This window comes from Apostichopus japonicus, chromosome 5 (genome assembly GCF_037975245.1).
Source record: "Apostichopus japonicus isolate 1M-3 chromosome 5, ASM3797524v1, whole genome shotgun sequence".
NCBI lineage: Eukaryota > Metazoa > Echinodermata > Holothuroidea > Aspidochirotida > Stichopodidae > Apostichopus > Apostichopus japonicus.
Window position 1 is genome coordinate 8,457,584 of NC_092565.1, and position 24,054 is coordinate 8,481,637.

Here is a 24,054-nt window from a genome sequence, read left to right on the forward strand (position 1 = left end):
ATAATAATAATAATACTGTCCACTGAAACTGACTCTGGGTTTACTATACAGACTAAACCCATTCAATCTTCTGCAACATGTTTTTTTACTGTACCTTTCAATTACCACCGCTATGAATACTACTACTGTACCAGGCAGAGATCACGACCGATGTATTATAATACATACAGTACTACTACTGCACTCACCTCATACAGAACAACTATATTGTATTATCATATGCATGATCATATGGTATGATGATACAGCAAAACATGTGCATGCTCTATACATCCCAACACATGCACACACCTGATGCCATATGCAGGAAAAACCAGTTCCACCTGATTTGGATATCTAAAGACCTTTAATCTCTGCCTAAATTAGGACTGTTTACCATGCATACTAAAGCTTCATGCCAACTCTTTGTTTTAGCAGGAGGATTCCAGGATCATTCTGTTTTTGGAAATGAAAGTGATATTTAACAAACATGTGTTTGTCACAGAAGCACTGAAGATAAGAATTTTTTCCACAAAACTTTTAGGTCAAGCAAATAAAAACTGCCCCAATCTAAGATCAGAACAATAGAATGGCCAGGCCAAACAAAGATGTTGTCAATCAGTGGTGTGCGCAAAGGGGGCTGAGGAGGGGAGAGGACATGGTCAGCTTTTGGGGAGGGGGGAATGGTTCAGCTGGGGGGTTTGGTATTCAGCCAAGGAAGATTTAAAACATTGCTGCAGGTGCACATCCTCACATTATAAAGTATTTATTAGCAAAACCTTGTGTTAACAGTTACTTATAGACCTAACTTAATAGTTTATTTGCCTCAGAATGCATCACTTGATCTCTTAATTTCCCTCCTTTTTCTGAGGGTGGACCCCCAGACCCCTCCCTATATGGGATCTGGCTTGCATGACACCAAAGCAGTATCCCCTCCCTTTATAAATCCTTCGATCCCCTCTGCCACCCTACCTAAATCAGTTAGGAAGAAATTTTGAATTTATTACTAGGTCTTAGCTTAATCTTGTGATTAGAGGTACAGTACTTATACAGACTAATGTAGTCTAAATATGCCTAAGAATGTACCATTTGACATATATTTCCCTCCCTCCACCTCTTTTACCCCCCTCGCACCCCCTTCACCTCTCTTACCCCCTTGCCCTCCCCCTCCACCTCTCTTACAACCTTTCCCTCCCCTACCACCCCTCCAGTTCACAACTTCAACAACAGTAATAATATCTCAAAACCAACAAGCTTTATACCCCAAAACTCACACGTTTTGGTATATTTACCAATGATAATACCTGCCTGTCTCCTATACATACTATGTTCTTCAAAGCTATAAAGAACAACTTTTAACCCTCCTGCACTGGGCACCCAATGAATGCAATTATTACCAGGATAAGACAAATATCACAAACCTCATAGGATTAAGCCAAATGTACACATTAATATAGTTTCTTATATTTTTAAATCTATTTGCATTATGTTGCTTTTCCAAGAATCCAATACTACATTTAATACCTTGAGCGGCACTTCAGTGGCCATGACAACTGTCAACAGAATTAAGAGTCATTACAACTGATACAAAACAATACAGGACCTGTAGTATTACGAAAGGGTTGTCTGAGGGTCAGAAAGCAAGCCACACTAAATTGGCTTACATTATCAAAGTACAAAGTTGACTGTGTGTCATCCATGCATTGCAATTTCAATAGACAAGAATGTTTTTAATCTCCTATAATACATATTCTGCCTTCAGTCTTCCAAAAAAAACAAAAAAACCTCTCGAAATTGCAATAAATTAACAAAGACTTTTACGTGTGGCTCCAAGATATCATACATTGACTTGATCAAGTCTTCAGCCTTGTTTGTGATGCATTATATATAACATCTGTGTTATCCTTTCCAAGTCCCAAAATGGAATCACATTTTTCTTCTTAGCTGTTTGGAGAAATTGGTTTGTGTCTCCATTTTCAAGTGCACGACTTCAGAAACTTATGATATAAAGTTACATACTATTCATTTTTTTGGTCATGGACAACTGTTAATGTAAAAATGTGCAATCTTTAGGCCAAGTACTCCAATTAACTGCCTGATCCTGTCAATTGTCTATAAAGTTTAATTGACAATGCAAACTCCCTGATATCCAAATACAACTATAAACTAGTAACAGTCTAGTACTTAGTATCAACTGTACCTTTTTTGGTGATTCCATCTGGTTTGCAAACTACTGTACCTGTATAATACTGCCAAACCAAACAAGTAGCAGTACAGGCTACAGTACTGTACAATGCATCCAATCACTAAACTAAATTGTCTGAAGGCTGAGTATGTACACAAAGCTAAGTTATTTACCATGAAGAACATGACATAATGCACTGTAGGCTGAACATTGCAAGACCACTAACATTGACAACAGCAAACTGCAGTGTCTCATACCCTAAAATAGTGCAAATATAGACATCAGGATGCAGAGGTATTATTAAGTCTCCTATATAATGGAGATGGTAAAGCAAATTTATGCATATAATTAGGTATATAGTAACGGTGTAGCCTATCAAAAACCTTTATGGAAGGAGGGTTCTGATGCCAGTTTAATGGAACTTGTACACGCAATACAAAAGTTCACAGTGCAACTACTGTACCAACCTACACAGCTTTAAGATCTGACAATAAGTTTGAAAACTTATAAAATTATAATCTGCTTATAGACAAACAATAAAATGATCAATGACATTTTTAAGATTGTTTTGATGGATATTCCAAAACTTACTGGTTTGGATATTTACAAGTGACGAGCTTACCTGTCTCCCCACAACCTTAGCACTTAGGATGTGCATTGACCGGAGGAGCCGGTCATAGTGTTAAAAGGTTACCAGTTTATTCTAGGCACGGTAGAACGAGAGTGCTAAGGTTGTGGGGAGACAGGTAAGGGAGGAGCGAAGTAAATGTCTAATAACTGTATTAAGGAGTTCTTCATCACAAAGATCTCTATAAATCATAAGACTATAAATCATATTATCTTAAGCCAGCACTTAGCCACTGTGACACTGACTTCAGTGTCTCATAGGATGAGGGAAAACCAACTTTCCATGGGTACAACTAATGTGAGTATGTGACCTAACCTGGGAGAGCAATCTTCTGCCAATGAAAAACTGCCTCCCTTAGAAGGAATCAATATCTCTCCATGAGGAAATGTCACATAGTAATGTGATGAAGTTATTAAAGAAATGACGTAGTGTTCTTGTACTCCCTACACGGAAGTACATAACACATATCAAATTCACCTAAGCTTTGGGTTTGGAGTAATCCTGTTTACAAGGTTCTTAGACTTTTGACCTCTGCTGAACCTCAATGCCCTTTGACATCTCTTAAAGGAATAATCCAATGGCAGACAACGTTACACAAGTTTACCTTAAAGAAAAAAATTTCCACATGTTAATTGTATACCCCATCTCAATATCTTGTTCTTAATATGAGGTGTACGGTTGATTGAATGTACTGTAACCTATATTGACTGGCTAAACCCTTGATTCTCATGTTGATCACAACAGGGGGGGGGGAGGGGTCTGTGATGTCATCACTGCAATTGTGGTTTCAATCTGTAGCCATGAATGTTCTCAACTTTTATAATTTCATCAAAAGGCAAAGTCTGTTTCTGAAGAAATAATATTTGGCATCTGCACCAGACATGATGATATTAACTTGGCAACAGCTCAATGGAAAGAGACTGAGCAATAGAACATCGCACATGGTCCCAAACATAAATAATGTTGCATTTGTCAATCTAAATTTAACACCACCAACAAGCTCTTATAATGCCAGTACATGAGGAGGAGATGTCACTTAAGGCTCAAAGCTGTTAGTAACTTAAAAATTTGCGATTAAATTGATTATTTGATCTTGATATTAACTCGCACATACAGTATATGTGAGTTTTAAAACTCACGTTCATGCAAATTCTATTTGGTGATAAACAAACTGTTCTTGAATTAGATTCTCAGATGTTGATAATTTTACAATTCTATTGTTTGTTAATCACAATACAAACACATCAGTACTGATTTTATCAGTTGTTTTCTCATTCAAATTTAAATTTGAATAGATTTCTGCAACCACATCAACTCCCCTCTCTCACCACTGCTCATGTGTTAAATGACTTGAAGCCTCCAGAGGTAACCTTTACTGCAATACTCCATACTAGTAAAAGATTCCATGTTGACACCACTTAGTACTGACCCATCCTCAGACTCCATATCTGTGAAACACCCTGGATTCCTGGGCCTAATTTGATTATTGAGGCTTCAGTGAAACTCACATAGTATATTACTTAAATTGCCTAGTGACAGACACATCATTCAAAGTCATCCAGAAACGCTGGTTATGGCTGAACCTCCAAAAAGCGGACACACTCACTTTTTATCCAATTAATTCCTCCTCCCTTTCCGCAAGTGTGGTTGCAGTAATGAGATATGCAACGATCTAGGTCTTGGTTGTAGAGAGCATTTCCACAACTCAAAGCTTCTTCGGTATCACTACATGCTATATCATAGATAGTGTACTACCATACTATTTACAGTGGGATTTAGTAGCATAAGAACTAAGAAAGACACTCAACTTCAGATTTCAAAATGGAAACTCAGTTTAGGAGGTTAGAAAACTTGGGTCTTCTGCACAAGCATTGTACACAAGGTTCACAATTTTAAGCCTGATTATCACAGGTATAAATAAGAGAGTCATTGTAAAACATCCAAAAATGGGTTTGGAACTTTGGACAATGTAATATGCTCGTCAAATGACAACAAATTCCAATCGCTAGAGACAGGCTCAAAGCAAATTTATGCTTCCAGAGTTTTGGAAACAAACTTCCCTGCCTCTTCATAACCTTAGAACTTTCATTCTGGATAACATTGCTAAAATAGGTTATTACTTCCATTTTAGCAATGTCCACCACCTGCCAATGACCAGGTCTATTTCATAGCACTGTGTACTGTCAAAACCAATGATCACATCTATATCTAGCACTGTGTACCATCAACCCAGTATCATATCTATTTCATAGCACCTTGTATCATCAACCAACGAATTCTACTTAAGTCTAAACCTGCCATGACAGTATTGTACAGTAGATGGTCTTGAAATGCTGAAGTACTTTTCGCAAAGATTTTTAAGGATAGATCTTGTTTGGAATGAATGCCAAAAGTAACAATATTATAGTCAAAGTTGTTTACGTATAGCAATGACAGAAGCTGCCAATATGCTTTAGCCAACAGTTAATATTTTCACTGAGAGACATTGGCAATGATACAATGATTGGACATTTTGTAACTCAATTTCTAACCTATTTTAATCAGTGACGTGCATGATTTTTATTAATGTTGTTGATACAATACAAGTTGATAATTCTCTTAATATGATCAAATTTGCTGATCATGACAGACAGAAGCATGGGGAACAAGCACAATAGTATTCTGTATTAGTCATTCAGGAAAACAAATGTATATCTAATGCAGCAATATAAAAGCTCCAGGTTGGTTATCATCAATCTGTGTACTTCATATACATACAATATCTATGTCAGTATTGATTTTAAGCCAACAGCATGAGGCCTGAAGAGACTCTTGGGTATAAACAGGCTATCAATAATAATGGGGATCACCAAAGGGTTCCAGAATAACCAAGTGAAGAGACAGCTCCTTTGCTTAAACTTTATCAGCTCAGTCACTTAATAACCAGAAAGCCAGAACTTTGGCTCTGTGATTCCTTACCAAACAATGTTTCTCAACATTCAAAATTACTATCTGACTATTGTAGATCAAGTGGGATAAACTTGTCTAAAAATTAAATGAGAACCAGAAAAGATCAGAGATTTTTACATTTAGCACTCCATTGAGACAGAAGATTGACTTTTGCCTCTTTTTTTTGCTATTTTCACACAGACATGTTGTGTCTTTACATGAGATGGGTTGTATACATGTATACTCCAAACTTACTGGTTTGGATATTTACGAACGAGGAGCTTACCTGTCTCGCCACAACCTTATAAACCTTACCAAAAAAAAATTTTTTAAATCAAATAGGGATAATTATCGAGCTATGACGCTTGGTAAACACTTCAGTATCCAAGATTGGAAAAACTAAGATCCTTGGTTACAGTTTCGTAGGAAAAAAAATCAGGAAAAAAACAGTAAAAAACGCACAATGCTGGCACTCTGGATGGTAGAATGAGAAGGGTATTGACCGGGGAGCCAGTCATAGAGGGCGGGCAGTGTTAAAAGGTAACCAGTTCATTCTAGGCACAGTAGATGGAGGTGCTATGTTGTGGGGAGACAGGTAAGCGAGGAGCGAAGTTATTTCCTTAAAGTTATAAACTTTGTTTCCAAATTTGCGTTAGAATCAGAGCTCCCATAATAAAGCCAAAGTTAATGATTAACTCAGTTGCAAGCTGTGTGTCAGAAATCCATTAGCTTGTAGTGGTTGTCATGGCAATGGATTTAGCTGTATTGTATATTGCATTTAATCTTCCCTTCTAATGGTATACATATCTTGACTATGGGCAAACAGTTGCTAACTGCTAATAGAAGTACTTCGCCTTTGTCTTCATCATGCAACCACTATTTATTGTCCAAATATTGTTCTATCACAAGGCTACCACAATCAATGTTTCTTTAATGGTCACTTAACCTTGTACTTGATTGCACTACAATGTACATGGAGTACTGAGATAACTGTGATATATACTGCCAATAGACTGACCTTGTTGCTTTTGCAAGCAGTTGCAAACTCAAGCACTCACAACTGGAAATGAAACCGAGCAGAATCAAAACCATGGAAATCAATGAACTTGAACACAAAACAATTTTCACCATCTACCTTTATCTAGAGTTGAATAAACCCAATTGTTGGATACTAAACCGTGTGGAAGATTGCATACATGTACAGCTTTAAATATAGGGAACTAGTCCCTGAACAAGATCTATTCATGAACAAAGAATCAATTCCCAGACTGAAAGCCACAAGGTAGTGTAAAATGGCAAAATAGCTACATGATATTTATTTGAAACTGCAATACATATATAAGATAACAGTTTGGCTGAATTTGGAGTTACAAGCAGACAAAGGAATAGAACAGACGTTCATGACAGTGTACAAATGTTACCAGTTCATAGGCTAGGTTAGATTGGAGTACAATTGCATACTGTAGGGGACAGGTGAGAGTGGAATGACATGTATGTATGACAGGCATATATGTGTGCTGTTTCATTATCAGCCAGCATATAACCATGGGGCAGCACAGCAGCAGATACTGCTAAGACATACAGTATACAGTATATTACAACAGTGTATCAGGGCTTGCATAATCCTATGCTCTGAGTACAGGCCTCCTTGTTACTGTAATCGGGCTACCAAGCATCATGGCTGAAAAGCCCGTTGGGCTAACAACATTCAAAATTGCCAAATTTCTTTCCCGCACAGTAATTGTGAATATCACTAGTCTAGCGCTGTGTTGTACAAGTGGACAGAGCACAATTAAAATAATCATATCCCCGCTGACACCTATCTTGTGCTTACAAAAAATTCTTGGGAAGAATCCAAGAAACTTTTGCACAACAGAAGTTGTAAACATAGCATATTCAGACGGTCTATGAACAATGCACCGATGCCAAACACAACATAAGAAGTAACTTATATGTTATGTTAAAAAACATTTGATAAACAACTACGTAGATTATCACTAACATACAGTGTTTCTAGGGCTCTGGTGAGAATAGTAGCTATAACACGTGGAAAAATCCCCTACTAAATCAGTCCAAAAATTGTGTACATATCTTTTATAATACTGCAAAGAATATCATGGATGCACTTTGGATTTCTTATAACCATCAATGCCAGATGGGAAAAATTGTATTTTGAGAATCAAGTTTGTGTATCACAAATTGCTATCAAATCTTGATTGTGTATTTTGTTTCTACATGGGTACCAGAGATACAACGATGCTTACAAATGTATTTCTGGCTCTCTCAAAATATTAAAAGTACTACTTTCGAAACAAATTGTCCAGCACTGTTATATGCTGCTTCATTCTTGTCAAAGAATCACGTCTTACAGACAACATGTTTAGTAGACATTGTTATGGCATATGCAATGTATTACAACAGTATGAATGCTGTTTCATTCACATAAGCAAGTCTTACATGACCACTGCAGCAGACATTGCTATGGCATATGCAGTATATAACCACAGAATATATGCTGTTGCATTCTCAGCAAATATACAAGTCTTACAGCACAGCGGCAGACACTGCTATGGTCTATACAATATGTTAACACAGCAGCCCACATTTTCATGACAAAATCGCAGGTACAGTAATACGCTGTGTCATTCTTCGTATCCATATTCATTTGTGCCTGCAACACCATTTATGATGTTGAGTAGCATTGCCAAAATGACAGTAGCCACATCAATTGTGAATGTAACAACATCTCTGTTTGGAATCCTCTGTTTGTTGTAGTACTTCAATGTAGCAACATCCCTTGTTTGGAATCCTCTGTTTGATGCAGTACTTTAATCCCTTGTTTGGCACCCTATGTTTGATGTAGTACTGTAGCATCCTGTTTGATGTAGTACTGTAGCATCCTGTTTGAGGTAGTGGTACTTCTGTTTAGTAGTAACTTCTGTTTAGGGTAGAGGTACCTTCTGTTTAGGGTAGTGGTACCTTCTGTCTAGGGAAGCGGTACCTTCTGTTTAGGGTAGTGATATCTCCTGTGTAGGGTAGTGGTACCTTCTGTTTAGTGGTACCTTCTGTTAAAGGTAGTGGTACCTTCTGTTTAGGGTAGTGATACTTTCCATTTAGGGTAGTGTTACCTTTTGTTTAAGGTAGTGATATCTCCTGTTTAGGGTACTGTAGTGGTACCTACTGTTTAGGGTAGTGGTACCTTCTGTTTAGTGGTACCTTCTGTTAAAGGTAGTGGTACCTTCTGTTTAGGGTAGTACTACCTTCTGTTTAGGGTAGTGGTACCTTCTGTTTAGGGTAGTGGTACCTTCTGTTTAGGGTAGTGTACCTTCTGTTTAGGGTAGTGGTACCTTCTGTTTAGGGTAGTGGTACCTTCTGTTTAGGGTAGTGGTACCTTCTGTTTAGGGTAGGGGTACCTTCTGTTTAGGGTAGTGATACCTTCTGCTTAGGGTAGTGGTACCTTCTGTTTAGGATAGTGGAACCTTCTGTTTAGTGTAGTACCTTCTGTTTAGGGTAGTGTACCTTCTGTTTAGGGTAGCGGTACCTTCTGTTTAGGGTAGTGGAACCTTCTGTTTAGGGTAGTAGTACCTTCTGTTTAGGGTAGTAGTACCTTCTGTTTAGCGTAGTAGTACCTTCTATTTAGGATAGCAATGCCACCTGCAGTCCTTTTGTTTTTCCAATCAATGAAAGGTGCCAATCCCAATCAACCTTACCATGTCAGGAATTTCACACCTCCTTTATATCAAATAAGTATTACATTAATGACAGACCTGGGAGCTACCCTGGCTTTCACACCTTCACAACAGGCTGCCAGCCATAATGCAGCTCCAAAGTAAGCAGAGTGGTATTGCTTAGGAATTTACCCTCGTGTCATCCATATGTTTTTATGGATACATTTTTCTGTTACAACTTACACCAGTTCGATAACAGTCCACATTCGCAAGTATGTAGCTGTTATTATTATTTTCAGTTTCAACTTACTGAAAGGAACTTGTTGAATCTATATGTGTAAACCCTGGTTCATCACGCCAAGATCCATTAGATTCAAACAAGGCAAGACGTCAACAGGGGAAGTCTGGCACAGATACTGATTTGATAGAAGATATACTTCATTTAGTAACCTAACATAAAGTTCTGCTAAATTGAAGCCTTCTTGTAATTCTTGTGCAAACTCAGCTCTGATACAACCATCCTTATACAATTCCCTACCTTTCTAAGCAGCCTCAAACCCATTGTGCTGGGTATAAATATCACATGTCTAACCCAGCATTGTTACAAATGTAAAATTCTGCTTCCCTGATACAAGGCTTTTAGCATGGATGAAAATTCTTCAGACTGCTTGTGACATACGGTCGCAATCCCAGATACACACTAACAACTAGGCCTATGCAAACTATGAAAAAGCATCTTTATTTAGTTAACATAACCCCCTCCTTTTCTCCCCCCCCCCCCACACACAGACACACACATCTCTTACAACATCAGAAAGCTAAAGAAATTACTTGCAATGTGAGCTGTCAATCTTCACTCAAATTGCCGCTTGTTTAAGTTTTGCCTCAATTTTATGCTTGGCACTTTGCTGACCTAAAAAGACCTTTCTCTGTATCAATTGAGGTTCTTGTGCACTTCCTCAGAATTCAAATTTAATGTTTAATTCCATCATTGTGGTGTGAACCTTAAAAGACCACTGACTTCATTAACAGAAAACCTCTTGAGCTTATTAAAGAGGGCTTAGTGCATTTGGGGCTCATCCAAACTATGCATGTTGAGTAACCATTGTTACTTTTTTTACCACCTAATGATTCATTTTATGAAATAACTTGCAACTACTAATAACAATCAAGTTGTACAAACTGCAAATTTGGCTCCAAACTGTAGGGTATAATGCATGCTGAACTTTTGCAGTATATACTTGCACAATACCAGAATCCAAAGTTTTACTATCAGATGTGTTTTAATACATGTTGTCAGGCTGTGCATGTTCCGTGTTGATCAACATGAGCTGTGATAATTCAGTATAAGCTTTAAAGCAATGAGTATTAGGTAACACTGCACTATATCTGAGCCTCCAGATCCCATTATTAAAGATACTACAAACCTTGGGTGTTTGCAATAGCTGAAATTGTTAGAGCAAAATCAATACACTATCATGCTCTTAACAATAGCCTATCCAAGTCATTAGACTATAGTCTACTTCAAAATGGCTTACTTTGATACACAACCCCATGACAATAGAACAATGAGATGGTCTTAGCATGAAGCAGTACTTTAGTCACATACAACACAGCTTTCAATATGTGCTGACACATAAATGATAGGTTCCCAAATGCTGCAATGCAGGTTTAACATACACCCAAGTAGATCAACTTCTTCAGTAATCATAAAAACAAAAGATGTACATGGTAACACAAAAATATTTGCTTTGAGCACATTCTGTATTCTTGATCTTTGACCAATCACTCACATGGTTTGATATCCACAGTTGCGGGTTACAATGATATATCATATGTTAGGTCATTATGCATTTAATACAGAGCTGTACAGTTCAACACTTGGCCACACAGACTAAAGACTGGTTGTAATGCAGATCTTTTTCCTGGATACATGGTACAAGGGAGCCACCATACATTCAACACATATTTTGGCTACTAATTTTATCGGCATATATACATGCAGTCCACTACCACTCTGTGTCCACAGAGATTCAGTTTTGACAAGTAGAAAACATTAGAGGTACTGTAGTTTAAGTACCTGGACTAATTGTAGAACAACATGGGACCTTACCTCATAAACTACACTAAATCAGACGGGTGAATTATATCATTTATAATAATAGTTAAATGCCTCTCACCTCTGCCATCTTGTAAAAATCTAGTTTTGGTCTAGCCTCTTCATCCCGCCTCCTCTTCTTCCCGCCTCCGCCGTGTCTCGACACCGGCACACAAGGTTGTGACTTGCATCTTTGGACCACCTTTTGATTTCTCAATTCCATGTCGTGAAGAGTGTCCGACCTACTACTGGAGACGGAGGTGACCGATCCGGAACTCTCGGACATACGATCTCGATCATCCACGGATGAGAAAGCATACATAGTCCTCGGTAGACACACAGGCCGGAAAGAATTGAACCTCTCAAACCAGAACGGAGGATTGGTACTGCCATCCCACGACGTTGCCGACACTGGCCTCTGTACAGGCGAATCCGGGGGAGTGGAATATTCTGAAATGTTTGAAGATGTTGCACCCGCATTTTGACTTGAAGGAATGTGGCTGGAAAGTCTGTGGTAATTAAAACAAGCAGTCTTTGAGAGGGGGGAGTGCCCCTGATACCCATCCAGTTTTGATCTTGTGCGGACTGGTCTCCAATGCTTTGTCGCCCGTGGTTTAAACCGGCTGCTGGCTCTACTTCTCTCTGTTACCTCCCCAGCTGACATTGACCTGCAGTGTCTCTTTTTGGGAGGTGCAGAAGGAGGTGTGGCTGAGAGGACTTTGCCCCCATCTTGTCTGTCAGCTACGTCACTCTGAAGAAAATAGCATGCTGCTGAACCCGCTGTGTGAGATCTACTCCTTGGTCGCTCTTCAGGAGAGATATCATTGACTGTTACCGGTGGGGCATCAAAGACGGTCCTACTCCCTGGAAAAATAAACCAGAAATCAAACAGGTTTTAATTATTCCTTACCAAATTTTGAGCAAGAATATTTAACATTTAAACTCTGTACAAGATGTTCAGGTTGGGATCATTGGTGACAGCTGAGTTGTTGCACCAATGTGTGGACCTATACTATGTATCACAAATGAAGTTTATCAAAGATTTACTGTAAGATGTATCATATATTTACAATGTTATCAGACTGCTACCTGTTGACCTTTGGCCTCAACAAACAACAATATCGTTCTTGTTCGTTCTGCCAATCCATGACCACAGAACACATTATACTACATTAGTGTTGCTACATCAGCATCACATGAATAACAACACATAAACTCAAATTTGTAAAAGTCTTTAAAAAACACAACAAAATGGTTATTTGGTTAGCAAATTTTTATGAACCAGAATGAATGCTTCAACTTCCCAGTGTGAAGAGATACTAGGCACCAATTGAACAGTTATGGTAGGATGAGTTAGTTACGTTGTCTACATCTGAAGGGGTAAAAGGTACTGTACATGAACTACTTCTCAATTATCTAAACTTGCATGTTGCCAATTTCAATCATAATCAGCCAAGTTAATTCTGGCAAGTTCTCATAGGGAGACTACTATTTGTGATCACTGGACTAAACAACATTCATAGTTAGAGTGAGCAATATAACAACCTCTATGTCCAGCATTACCAGTCTCTGTATGATTACCTGCTGGGATAACTAATAATACAGAAATTTCCCATCATGCACAGCTAGTGCATCCAAACAACCTACCATGTCCAGTAATACCAGTCTCTGAAACAGTGATTGCTGAACTGACCTAACTAATAATTTTCCATCATGCACGGCTAGTGAAGCCATACAACCTACTATGTCCAACATAACAAGTTTCTGAAACAGTGATTGCTAGATTGACTAATATTTAGTAATTTCTATCGTGCACGGCTAGTGTAGCCTAAAAACCTTTCATGACCAGCATTTCCAGTCTCTGAAACAGTGATTGCTAGACTGACTAATAATCATTTCCCATCAAGCACAGCTACTTCAGCTTAGCAGCCTTTCATGTCCAGCATTACCAGTCTTGGAAACAGTGATTGCTGGACTGACTAATAATCATTTCCCATCAAGCACAGCTACTTTAACCTAGCAACCTCTCATGTCCAGCATTACCAGTCTTGAAAACAGTGATTGCTGGACTGACTTACTGTATAATACTTTCCCATCATGCATCTTTAGTGCAGAATTACTACCTCACATTTCCAGTATTAACAGTCTTAGAAACAGAGATTGCTGGACTGACTAATAGTAATTTCCCATCATGCACAGCTACTTCAACCTAGCAACCTCTCATGTCCAGCATTACCAGTCTTGGAAACAGTGATTGCTGGACTGACCTATAATACTTTCCCATCATGCATCTCTAGTGCAGAATTACTACCTCACATTTCCAGTATTAACAGTCTTAGAAACAGAGATTGCTGGACTGACTAATAGTAATTTCCCATCATGCACAGCTACTTCAACCTAGCAACCTTTCATGTCCAGCATTACCAGTCTTGGAAACAGTGATTGCTGGACTGACTTACTGTATAATACTTTCCCATCATGCATCTTTAGTGCAGAATTACTACCTCACATTTCCAGTATTAACAGTCTTAGAAACAGAGATTGCTGGACTGACTAATAGTAATTTCCCATCATGCACAGCTACTTCAACCTAGCAACCTCTCATGTCCAGCATTACCAGTCTTGGAAACAGTGATTGCTGGACTGACCTATAATACTTTCCCATCATGCATCTCTAGTGCAGAATTACTACCTCACATTTCCAGTATTAACAGTCTTAGAAACAGAGATTGCTGGACTGACTAATAGTAATTTCCCATCATGCACAGCTACTTCAACCTAGCAACCTTTCATGTCCAGCATTACCAGTCTTGGAAACAGTGATTGCTGGACTGACCTGTAATACTTTCCCATCATGCATCTTTAGTGCAGAATTACTACCTCACATTTCCATTATTTACAGTCTTAAAACAGAGATTGCTGGACTGACTAATAGTAATTTCCCATCATGCACAGCTACTTCAGCTTAGCAACCTCTCATGTCCAGCATTACCAGTCTCTAAAACAGTGATTGCTGGACTGACTAATAGTAATTTCACATCATGCATCTCTAGTGCAGAATTACTACTGTACCTCACATTTCCAGTATTAACAGTCTATAAGGCAGTACCATCAATCAATGTCAAGGAAGCCTGTTCCAATTACTCTTATCCAAACAAAGTTCAGCCATCTCACAAACTGTGGCCATCTCTCAAAGGTAAACATTTGTTGACATTCTGAAATAAATGGTCCATTTGTACAGTGTGCATTCACGTGCATGCTGAGTGTAGCCTACATCATGATCTAAAGGTAGCTCTCCCCTTCTTTTCCTTCATATAGGAACTGGCATAACAATAACAATGTTTAAACTGATCAACTGAGTCCAGAGACTTAATATCTACTGGAAATGAGTTCTCCAAACGGGGGGGGGGGGGGGGGGGGGGTGGAGCAGCATGATGAAAGCTACTGTACGATCCCCCTATCGTTTTCAGATGAGACACAGGAACAATAAGCTGGTTAAGATTGTGATGTAGATGGCCTGTTTTTAGTTTGTTGATGCAAGATATCACACATAGGTCACTTGGGATATTTCATTCAATAGCACGCAAGTATCTATGTATAGATTTAGTATCTATGTAGAAATTTGTAGGAGTAAAGGCAGTTAATATATGTCTGCTCTGTGAAGATAATTTGGGTAGAAGTTGCGCCAGCTAGTAAGGAATTTCTGTAATCAATCCTACAGGAGATTACTGCGTGAATAAGTTTTTCAGTTGCAGACTTGGTAGCCACTTCCCAGCAAACAAAAGGCCTATAAACAAACCCCAACTGCTGGCTATTCAAGGTAACAATAACTGCTTTGTCATTATTGATCCTCATTATTTCCACACAAGGAAATGATCAAGCTTCATTATGAGCTACATATAAAAATAGACTGATATCTTTATTGTAACTTGAGACATCCTCTTGCAATACTTAATAGACAATCTACACTTAACATCAATACCACAATGGCATCTATAGATATATCTTTCCAAAGTTAGTATGTTTCATAAACGAGCAATGTTTCAATTTCAAAGCATTGCAGGTCTCCTAATTCATATATGACATATAAACAGTAAGATGCTAGTAACAGAATTCAAGCTATAGAGCATACAGCACATTGATGTATCAGCAACCCACTGAGCAATAAGACTGCCTGCATTACTGTATGTCCCTTCCTGCTTGCTGTCTACAATAAGTACTGTACTACACTGTGTGGGGAGGAAGTGTACAATTTTAAACAAATTTTTTATGTCTTGCAGAATATTATTGCTGGTGGCAAAGGTAACCATGACCTTGCTATCTATAGACATGCAAAACCTGTTTATTTAAAAGAGTAACTTTCATATTGTTGGTTAATGATGACAAGCAGAAGCAACTTTGAAGATGTGGCACTAAACACCTGCTCCCAATATCCTAGTATATGAACTTTTGGAATTCTCAAAGATTTGGGTGTTTGTCACCCTGCACTGAACCTCTCCATATTGTGTTCCAAGGCCTCAGCCAAAATTGAGGTACATGACGTGTAGGGATTCAAATTTGCATCATGGGAGTCAAATTTAATGTAAACTTGTACAGATCATCCCAACAAATTGGAGAATGAAGCAAAACCTACTAATACTAGATATAACAATATCAAAAGTAACAAAAGCATTTTTCAGCTTTACACATCAACTCTACAATAACAGTAACTCAGTTATTTCTACAGGCAACACTGGCATAAGCATATTTGATAAATTTATGTCCCAAAAATCCAAAAGGATAGTTTCTACATTCATGATGCAGGAAAAAATATACTCATGGACCCACTTCTGATTGCAATATAGAGAAAATTAGAATTCAAAATTTAGCCAGGAGTATTAGCACATAAATTCAAGAGTGTGAAATTTGAGTTAAAAAGCCAGAAAACTCCAGGGAAAACTGGAAGGATTGGTCGGTCTGGTTCTTTGAGTAATCCTATTACCAGCTCATTTTTTTCTGTTAATTCCCCCTGGTATCATATGAAGTAGGTAGTTCTTGTACAAGTAGAGCTAATATTGTGGTATCATGTTGTCATATGTACTAACCCTGGAGATGATTAGCCAATGTGTGTAATAATTACCTAGTCAGACAACTTGCAGGTTGTCTGACCTACATACCTTCAGTGCTGGTTCTTGTTGGGACTACCAGAAATGATTCACCACAGCTCTACAATACTAATAAATGATAAATTGATACAATTTCTTCTTTTTTTGTACCATCTCTGCAATTATTGTTTATTTTTAGTGTACTCTACACCTAACATTTATTGGAACATTTCATGTGTACTATACACAATCACATTGAAATAGAATATATTGTTGCATGTTTCATTAATCAGAGGAGCCCTTTGTTTCAGGTGCAGGAATTAGTCACTCTTTCCAAGCATTGATTATGGTAAATGTGTTAGCTCAGTGGAACAAATGAAAGCTATCAAATAAATATGGTACATTTTGCAAAACTATGTAGTTTAGTGATGCAAAGGATAAAGGAATGATTAATATCTAATAAAATATGGTGCATTTGGCAGAACTGGCTAAATTGTTAGTTCAGTGAAACAAAGGAATGCTATCTAATAATTATGGTGCATTTTGCAGAACTGCCTAACTGTGTTAGCTTAGTGACACCAAGGAATGCTACTATATCTAATAAATATTGTACAGTTTGTGTTCGGCATGAAACAAAATGTTGGAAAGGAGAATCAATGGTTAAGAAACGTACAGTATGCTGTATACTGGGGTCAGCTTTTCCCTGTCTCTTAATTTTCAAACTGTTTTTAATTTTCTCACAGATGCAACTTAAAATCATAGTTTAATTTTCATGAAGTCATTACAGTAGATTATCTTACCAACATAGAATAACATCCAGACACAGTTGACATATTTACATATTTCATTTCAAAAGGAAAAGAATGCAGTTGTTTGACAATCCATCGATCATCCCTCCCTCTGCAACCCCTCTCCCCCCCCCCCACCCCAGGCCCCCTTAAAAACAATTATCATTACATGCCATTGGAATATAGTTGCTACTGTGATGGCTTTCTGTGATGGCTTGCCGTGCTCCCTTGCTGCAAGTTCATCAGTCTTGGCTTGAAATCATGAGATTGGCTTACAGGGCCACCTTGTACAGAATGACAAATCATTCAGCTTAACGTACATTGAAAAAAAATAAATGGAGCAATTTCTGAAGTGATCTCACAACCCATCCAAATTCCTTTACGACCAAAACAGTGATTCACTACTGCACCCATAGGTTGCTAACTTTCGGTCTACTCCACAGGTAGGAAAAGCATGACATGGCAGGAAAATGTTCTGTAGCCTGTGAGGTTTTAAAAGCTTCAAAAATGCAGCTCTTGTATTATGAAGTAACATTTTTATCCAATTGATAATAAAACAACCGAAACAATGTTTTGAAAGGAAAACAAGAGGTATGTGTACTTTGGGCAATTTTTAGGGCTTCCTGGTGATAACTTATATACCACAAGGACAACTGTGCATGTAGAGCTTTCAGATCATTCATTTCCCACATGATGTAATGTATTTCCATTATAGTTCACAGGAATAGGTTCAAGGATTCTTGCAAATACTCACCTGTGCATAAGTCATGGTCTAAGCGTAACTGTTGGGCTCTTGTCTTGCTTCTGGTTTGATATGGGATCTGAAAATCAAGTTTTACAAAGAAAAGTAAGTTCCATTGTCATTATACAAGTTATCTAAATGTGGTTTGTTCACATGATTCAAGTTATTTAAGTGTGGTTTGTTCACAACAACATACAAGGTGGTTCTGTATGCAGTCTTGATGCTGTCAACAACCTTGGAAGTTGACTGTACTGTATATGGCTTTCACTAAATACACATTGTCAGACATGTATCAGATATCAGCTGAACAGATTAAGAGGGTTTGTGAGCTTTGCAGAACTATAACCTTTATACTTCAATCCTAAGTTATGAAATGAACCACATCTTTAACTAAAATTAAGGGGAAGGGGGAGGGGATGAAGAAAAGGTTAACTATTTTATAAATAGGAGAATGTATTTGACGTTTGTTGACTTATCAGGTAATGTAAAATAATCTAGAGCTGTTGATCACAATGGACCTCAACCAAATGATTTGTAGTACTGTATGCCACATACACAAAACATTGGCATTAATTCAGACTTCTTTTGTAAATGTCTTAGTTGCATTGGTACCTTGTCCTCATACCAAGAAACAAAGGCTACTGACCCCTGGCATGGCCCTAGCTTCGCTGTTTCACAGGAATTGGCCGGCACGCCCCTCATTTCACCCCCCACCCTGCCCCTCTTTTGACCGACTTTCACTGCCCAGACCCTCTTAACTTTCCTTGTCAACAATAATGGTCGCCGCCACTTTGGCGAGTGACTCATGGCTAAGTTAAACCACAATATTAGCAAGACTACCTTTACAAACATTTCACCGTATGATAAAGCCATACCGAGGCGAACAATCTCAATGGTGATTTACTGTGTAAAATGGTTTGCTATCTGCACATGCATTAATGTACATACAGGAATTTTACTTGTGCAGAGGATGTTCAGGAACTTCACACAGCTTCCTCTTCAATTCATTTGTAAACACACAGCTAAACATGATTTAAAAACTACTATTACCATCTATCACAGGTAAAGGTTTAGCTTACAAAGTATGTTCTAGAAGGATTCATAAACATGTAGTGTTCATATATTCATTTCTGAACCAATTAAAAATGTTTAGATTTCAAAATTGATTATTGATATCTCATGACTGCTTGATTGCAGTATGTGTAGGCACCCACTAAACAGCTGAGTATAGCACTAGTGGCCAAAGTAGAATTCTATTACTAACAATAAACATGTGGAAATCCCCACCTGAACTTACAGTAAAATAGAAAGAGCCCTAAATTACTACAGTATTATACAAAATATTTTAACAAGCTGTAACCACTTTATTCCATGTTTTGTGCTATTAATATCCATTAGGTTATACGCCTTTTGATCTGATTTGCAGAAAATAAAATCCAAAAAAACATGATTATCTGTCATATTGGTAGAAAAGTTTTTGCCGAAGAAGCATGAAACGGCCAATTTGGCTAGGCTTCAATGTGCCATACACTAACAACGGTAGGATAGCATTTAGGTTCATTAACACAACCAAAGAACCAGTTAGCTTTTTGATTCATTGCCATTTATTTGCCAAAATGTTAAAGGTCACCCAATTTTCTCAGCATTGTTGACATACTGTATGTATTCATTTCTATGAGCATTATAATGCACCATACATTTTATGAATGACAGCACAGCCTGTACTGAAGGTAAGTGTGTATGTATTTGTCATTTGTGTGTGTGTATGTTTGTGTTGGTTTTCCAAGAGGTCAATTCAGTGTCCATTGTTGGCAGTGTGTCAATGTATGAATGTGTGTGGCGTATGTACTGAAGTTTGGCACGGTTGTTTTTTGTTCTGATAATCATTGACAATATTGAGCTGGTAGATATGATTAAAGGTGTTCAATGAAGATCTCCAGTCCTGTTTCATATAGCTTAATTTCTTAGCAGGAGGATGCACTTCTGCAATGTATTTCTTCAACCATAAACTGCCGAAAAAGGTACAGACATTTTTTTTTAAATAAAATAAATATGTCAATGTTCTTAGTCACAAACAACGGAAATTTTTTTATTATTATTGCACCGGTGCTGATATAGCGCAAATTCCCAGGGTCCAATGCGCTGAACAAAACACATACCAAATACAAAAATACAATTGAATACACTTGTTTGAAATGAAACAGCTACAACAGACTAATAATGTGCCCCAGTGCATTGATTCTGAAAACGGGACAGGCTAATATAGAAGTCTATTCCAGATAAAAACTTTACTACACATTGTTTCTCCAGTTACTTGAAGCACATATAGCACACATGATATTAAAGAGTTAAAGCCACTTAGCCACATGTATACAGATGGTTTGTGTTTTTAGTAATGATGACATGAAGTCAAGAAAAATAAAAGAATGCAACAAATTAACAATGTATCTCAGAGTTATGTTTTTTTCTCACAAGTTTCCATACAAGATACTTAGTATCTGCAACCTGCTAATCCCATAGAGACTCATTTCGTTCTTCTATGTTGAAAGATAAAGGAATGCTTAATTCTGAGTTCGGAGGAAAGCTAAAACCCTGGAGCTTGCATGAACATTTGACTGGCTGTGCTGATTCTGATCTTCCATAGAAGATCAGTGAATATGAAGCTACCTCATTCATCTGATCAAGTGACATACTGTACCGTAGCTATACTGGTCCGCAGCATACCGGTATTCAATCTTATTAACTAGCATCAAACAGAAACTGAGACCTCTACGACCAGTACTTGCTGATTGCCACAACCGGGAACCGGGGTAGGGATTCTAGACATTTCAACACAATGACCCAACTAGCCAGGACATTATAAAACAGGGACCTCCCCCCGCCCCTGCATATTATGTCCCCAATGTTGTCACATAGAACAGTGAATATAGTTGTGGTAAAAGATGTGTGCACCCTGTACAGATTTTAGATAGCCTGTTACACATAGCTAGTACAATAGATATTGAAGCCAAGGCAAAGTTAGTTCTACTGTAACCATGCTGTGTGAACTATGGTTTAGTTCCTTGCTGCTACACCTTTTCTATACAACATCAATAGTACTATATAACCTAGTATTGTAGGTAATAGAACTAGGCTGACTTCCCAATTGCAGCAGCAGTTCACAACCGAAATATCACAATTTTTCATTTCCTCTAGGCTTTTATAAAACTTGATGTAGCACTTAGTTCAAAACTGGTTGAAAATATTCCAAGAATTATACATGTTTAAGAACAGTTGAGAAATTTAGGATGAATAAACAGCAATTTTACGAGTCATAAGAATATTGAACAGAAATAGCCTGATAAATGATTTCATCAACAAAATGTTCTGATACTATCACTTTATTGACTATTGTTCATTTGACAAGCGTTTGAACCAATCAGGGTGTAACAACTTTTCATTTAATGATCTAAGGTCAACTTGATTATTGTTTCATGTTCGACTCTCCACTAAACAGGAATCACAGTATTGTTTGTGTACTAAACTACTTTTGTATGAGCAAAAAAAAAAGTGAGTCTCAGCAAAAGAAAAAGCAGATAAAACTTACCACAAGTGGATGGTTAACATCTTCAAGAGATTGTTTACTTAATTGCTCACTGAGTTCTGAGATCATGTTCTGCACCCCAGATTTGGGATGGCAGGTACAAAGCAAAAGCCTCTGTTATTACCAAGGGACAATGGAATGCCTAAAAACCATTCCTCTGAAGATAATTATCAATTAGCCATTTTAGGGTTGTAATTTAGTGGTAATTTAGGGAAGCTATATTTTCCAAAAAGACCATTTCATTTCCATGTGTAGGTGTGATACAGGCATGAGTCTGAACCACAGTACTTTTCTATTGAGGTAGATATAGCTAATGATGATGTCACTTCTGAAGTGTGATGCAGACAGGCCTGTATCTAATCTGAAATATGAATAAAGGAAAGTTTCAATTATTAACAGAAAAAAGTCCCCATCAATATGGAACTCAGAACACCTCTTTGCTCTCTGTCTGAAGAAAGTGTAATAGTATATTTTAATACAGTGCTAACTGGATATTAAACTAAAATTGCATAATACCTAACAGGGTCACATCACTGATCTACTGTATGCCTCTGCAGTTTGAATGCAACTCCCAAATACCATATTTTATTAAATAATAATTCATACAATAGAAGTCACTTAAAATACTGTACTGTATGTTGCAAACAGAATGAGCTCACACAGGTGTCCATCTGTTTCAAGGTGCACATGGTTACAAAATGTTTACAGGCATGTTGAACTCTTGTTATTTCTTAACTACCTTGGATTTGGAAATAAAATAATAAAAAATGAAAACAATGCAAGTTAGGCCTAAGTTCCATAGATGCGGTGTGGTTAACATAATAAATGTCAAGGTCAGACATACCTTACACTTGCTATCCTGAAATGGATGCTACATAGGGAATTCTGAGGTGAAGACTCATTCTTATTTTGGGTTCGGAAGTTGGAGGGGATGCATAGATGCAGTGTGGGGAAAAGAGTTGACTGGGCATTCGCACACCTGGAATGGATACCAGGATACATCTCTCAAGTGACCCTGCATTCTATAGACTAATGGTTGTACCTTTTCAATTAACCTAGCCTATCTTAAATATATAAAATATGCTAGCCTAGGCTGCTGCCTACTGTAACTTAAGATACTTTCGACAATAGGACAGTTAGGGATAGGATTGGAATACACTACATGCTACAGTAGGCTACTGTAGGATGCAATGTTTCTTGTGTAAAGCAGAGCAGAGGCGAAGCTTCGGACAAATCTTGAGAAACATCGTCACTGAAACTGGAAATTGTGCCTTTTATACATCACAGTGAACCTTCTTACAAATAACATATCGAAGTGTTAAAAAGTAACCAGCCGCAAAGTACTCACACCAGCAAATCACCATTTCCTGTCAGTACAATTTTCCATCATGTTCACGTTCGTTACAAAAAAATAGCCTAATACTATGCATACAATATAGCATCTGTGGTACTGTTCCACTTTCGACCCTACCACTAGTACTCTGCTATGTTGCTGCCAATCTACAGTATTGTGTTCGTTTAGTGTGTGTTAGCTACGTGCGCGGCGGATACGGCCGTCGCTTCAGATTCGACGTGCAGGGATCACAAAGCTGACACTAAATTGAGGGGGTTCCTATAAAATTGATTTTGTCGTAAAATAATAGACGGTGTCTATGTACGGGAAAAAATCTCTATTGCCAAATTTTCAAGTCAAGTTGCATGAAAAAGGAGGAACAGAACGACAGTACTTTGTTTTCCACAACATATCTTTCAAAATCAGACTGTCAAATAAGTGAATAGAGCAGAAATTCACACACGTAAAGAATGTACACTGCATCTGAAGATCTCCTTACGAGATCATGACACATGGTGATCTTTTTGCTTAATGAAACTATCTTTCTCTCCATGGCAACGTGTCCTTTAGCTAATCATTGCATTTAAGGAACAGCGTAAGAGGAGGAGGGGGTAGCAGGGAAAACCCCTCACTTCCATGCTCAGTAGCGAGAAAACGTTCAGCCGAGACCCCATTTCCAATCCCCATATTGCAAATGAATTCAAGATCCTGCGGCAAGTAGTTTACAATTCACTTTCCCGCTCAAGTTACACATCCAAAACCTAGAACCTCCACCGCCCTTTTCCTTTCCACTTTTCCTTCGCCCTTTTAATATGGTATTTCCAGCAACACAAAAACGTTATTAAAGCGTTATTAAAACGTTTCGTCCTTTCTTTTGATAACGTTATTTGTGGTGTAATAAATTTTTCACGAAAACGTTTTCCGCCTATTATTTCAAAACATTTTTCGTTAAAACATTAATATAACATTAATATATCATAAAAAAGGTTATGCCGACGTTTTTATAACACCACATTTAACGTTATAAAAACATATTTT

General features: G+C 37.8%; 1 protein-coding gene across 1 annotated transcript in view; it reads right to left on the reverse strand.

Moving 5' to 3' along the window:
* LOC139967523 (protein FAM53A-like) overlaps positions 1-23,205 on the reverse strand; it is a 32,971-nt gene extending 9,766 nt beyond the window's left edge. The window contains exons 1-4 of the mRNA XM_071971410.1: positions 23,032-23,205; positions 21,687-22,044; positions 18,113-18,179; positions 11,569-12,350 (exon numbers count right to left, since the gene is read on the reverse strand). Coding sequence (XP_071827511.1) covers positions 11,569-12,350; positions 18,113-18,179; positions 21,687-21,752 — 915 coding nt within the window. The 5' untranslated portion in view covers positions 21,753-22,044; positions 23,032-23,205. The remainder of the gene's footprint in view (positions 1-11,568; positions 12,351-18,112; positions 18,180-21,686; positions 22,045-23,031) is intronic.
* Between the last annotated feature and the right edge of the window lie 849 nt (positions 23,206-24,054).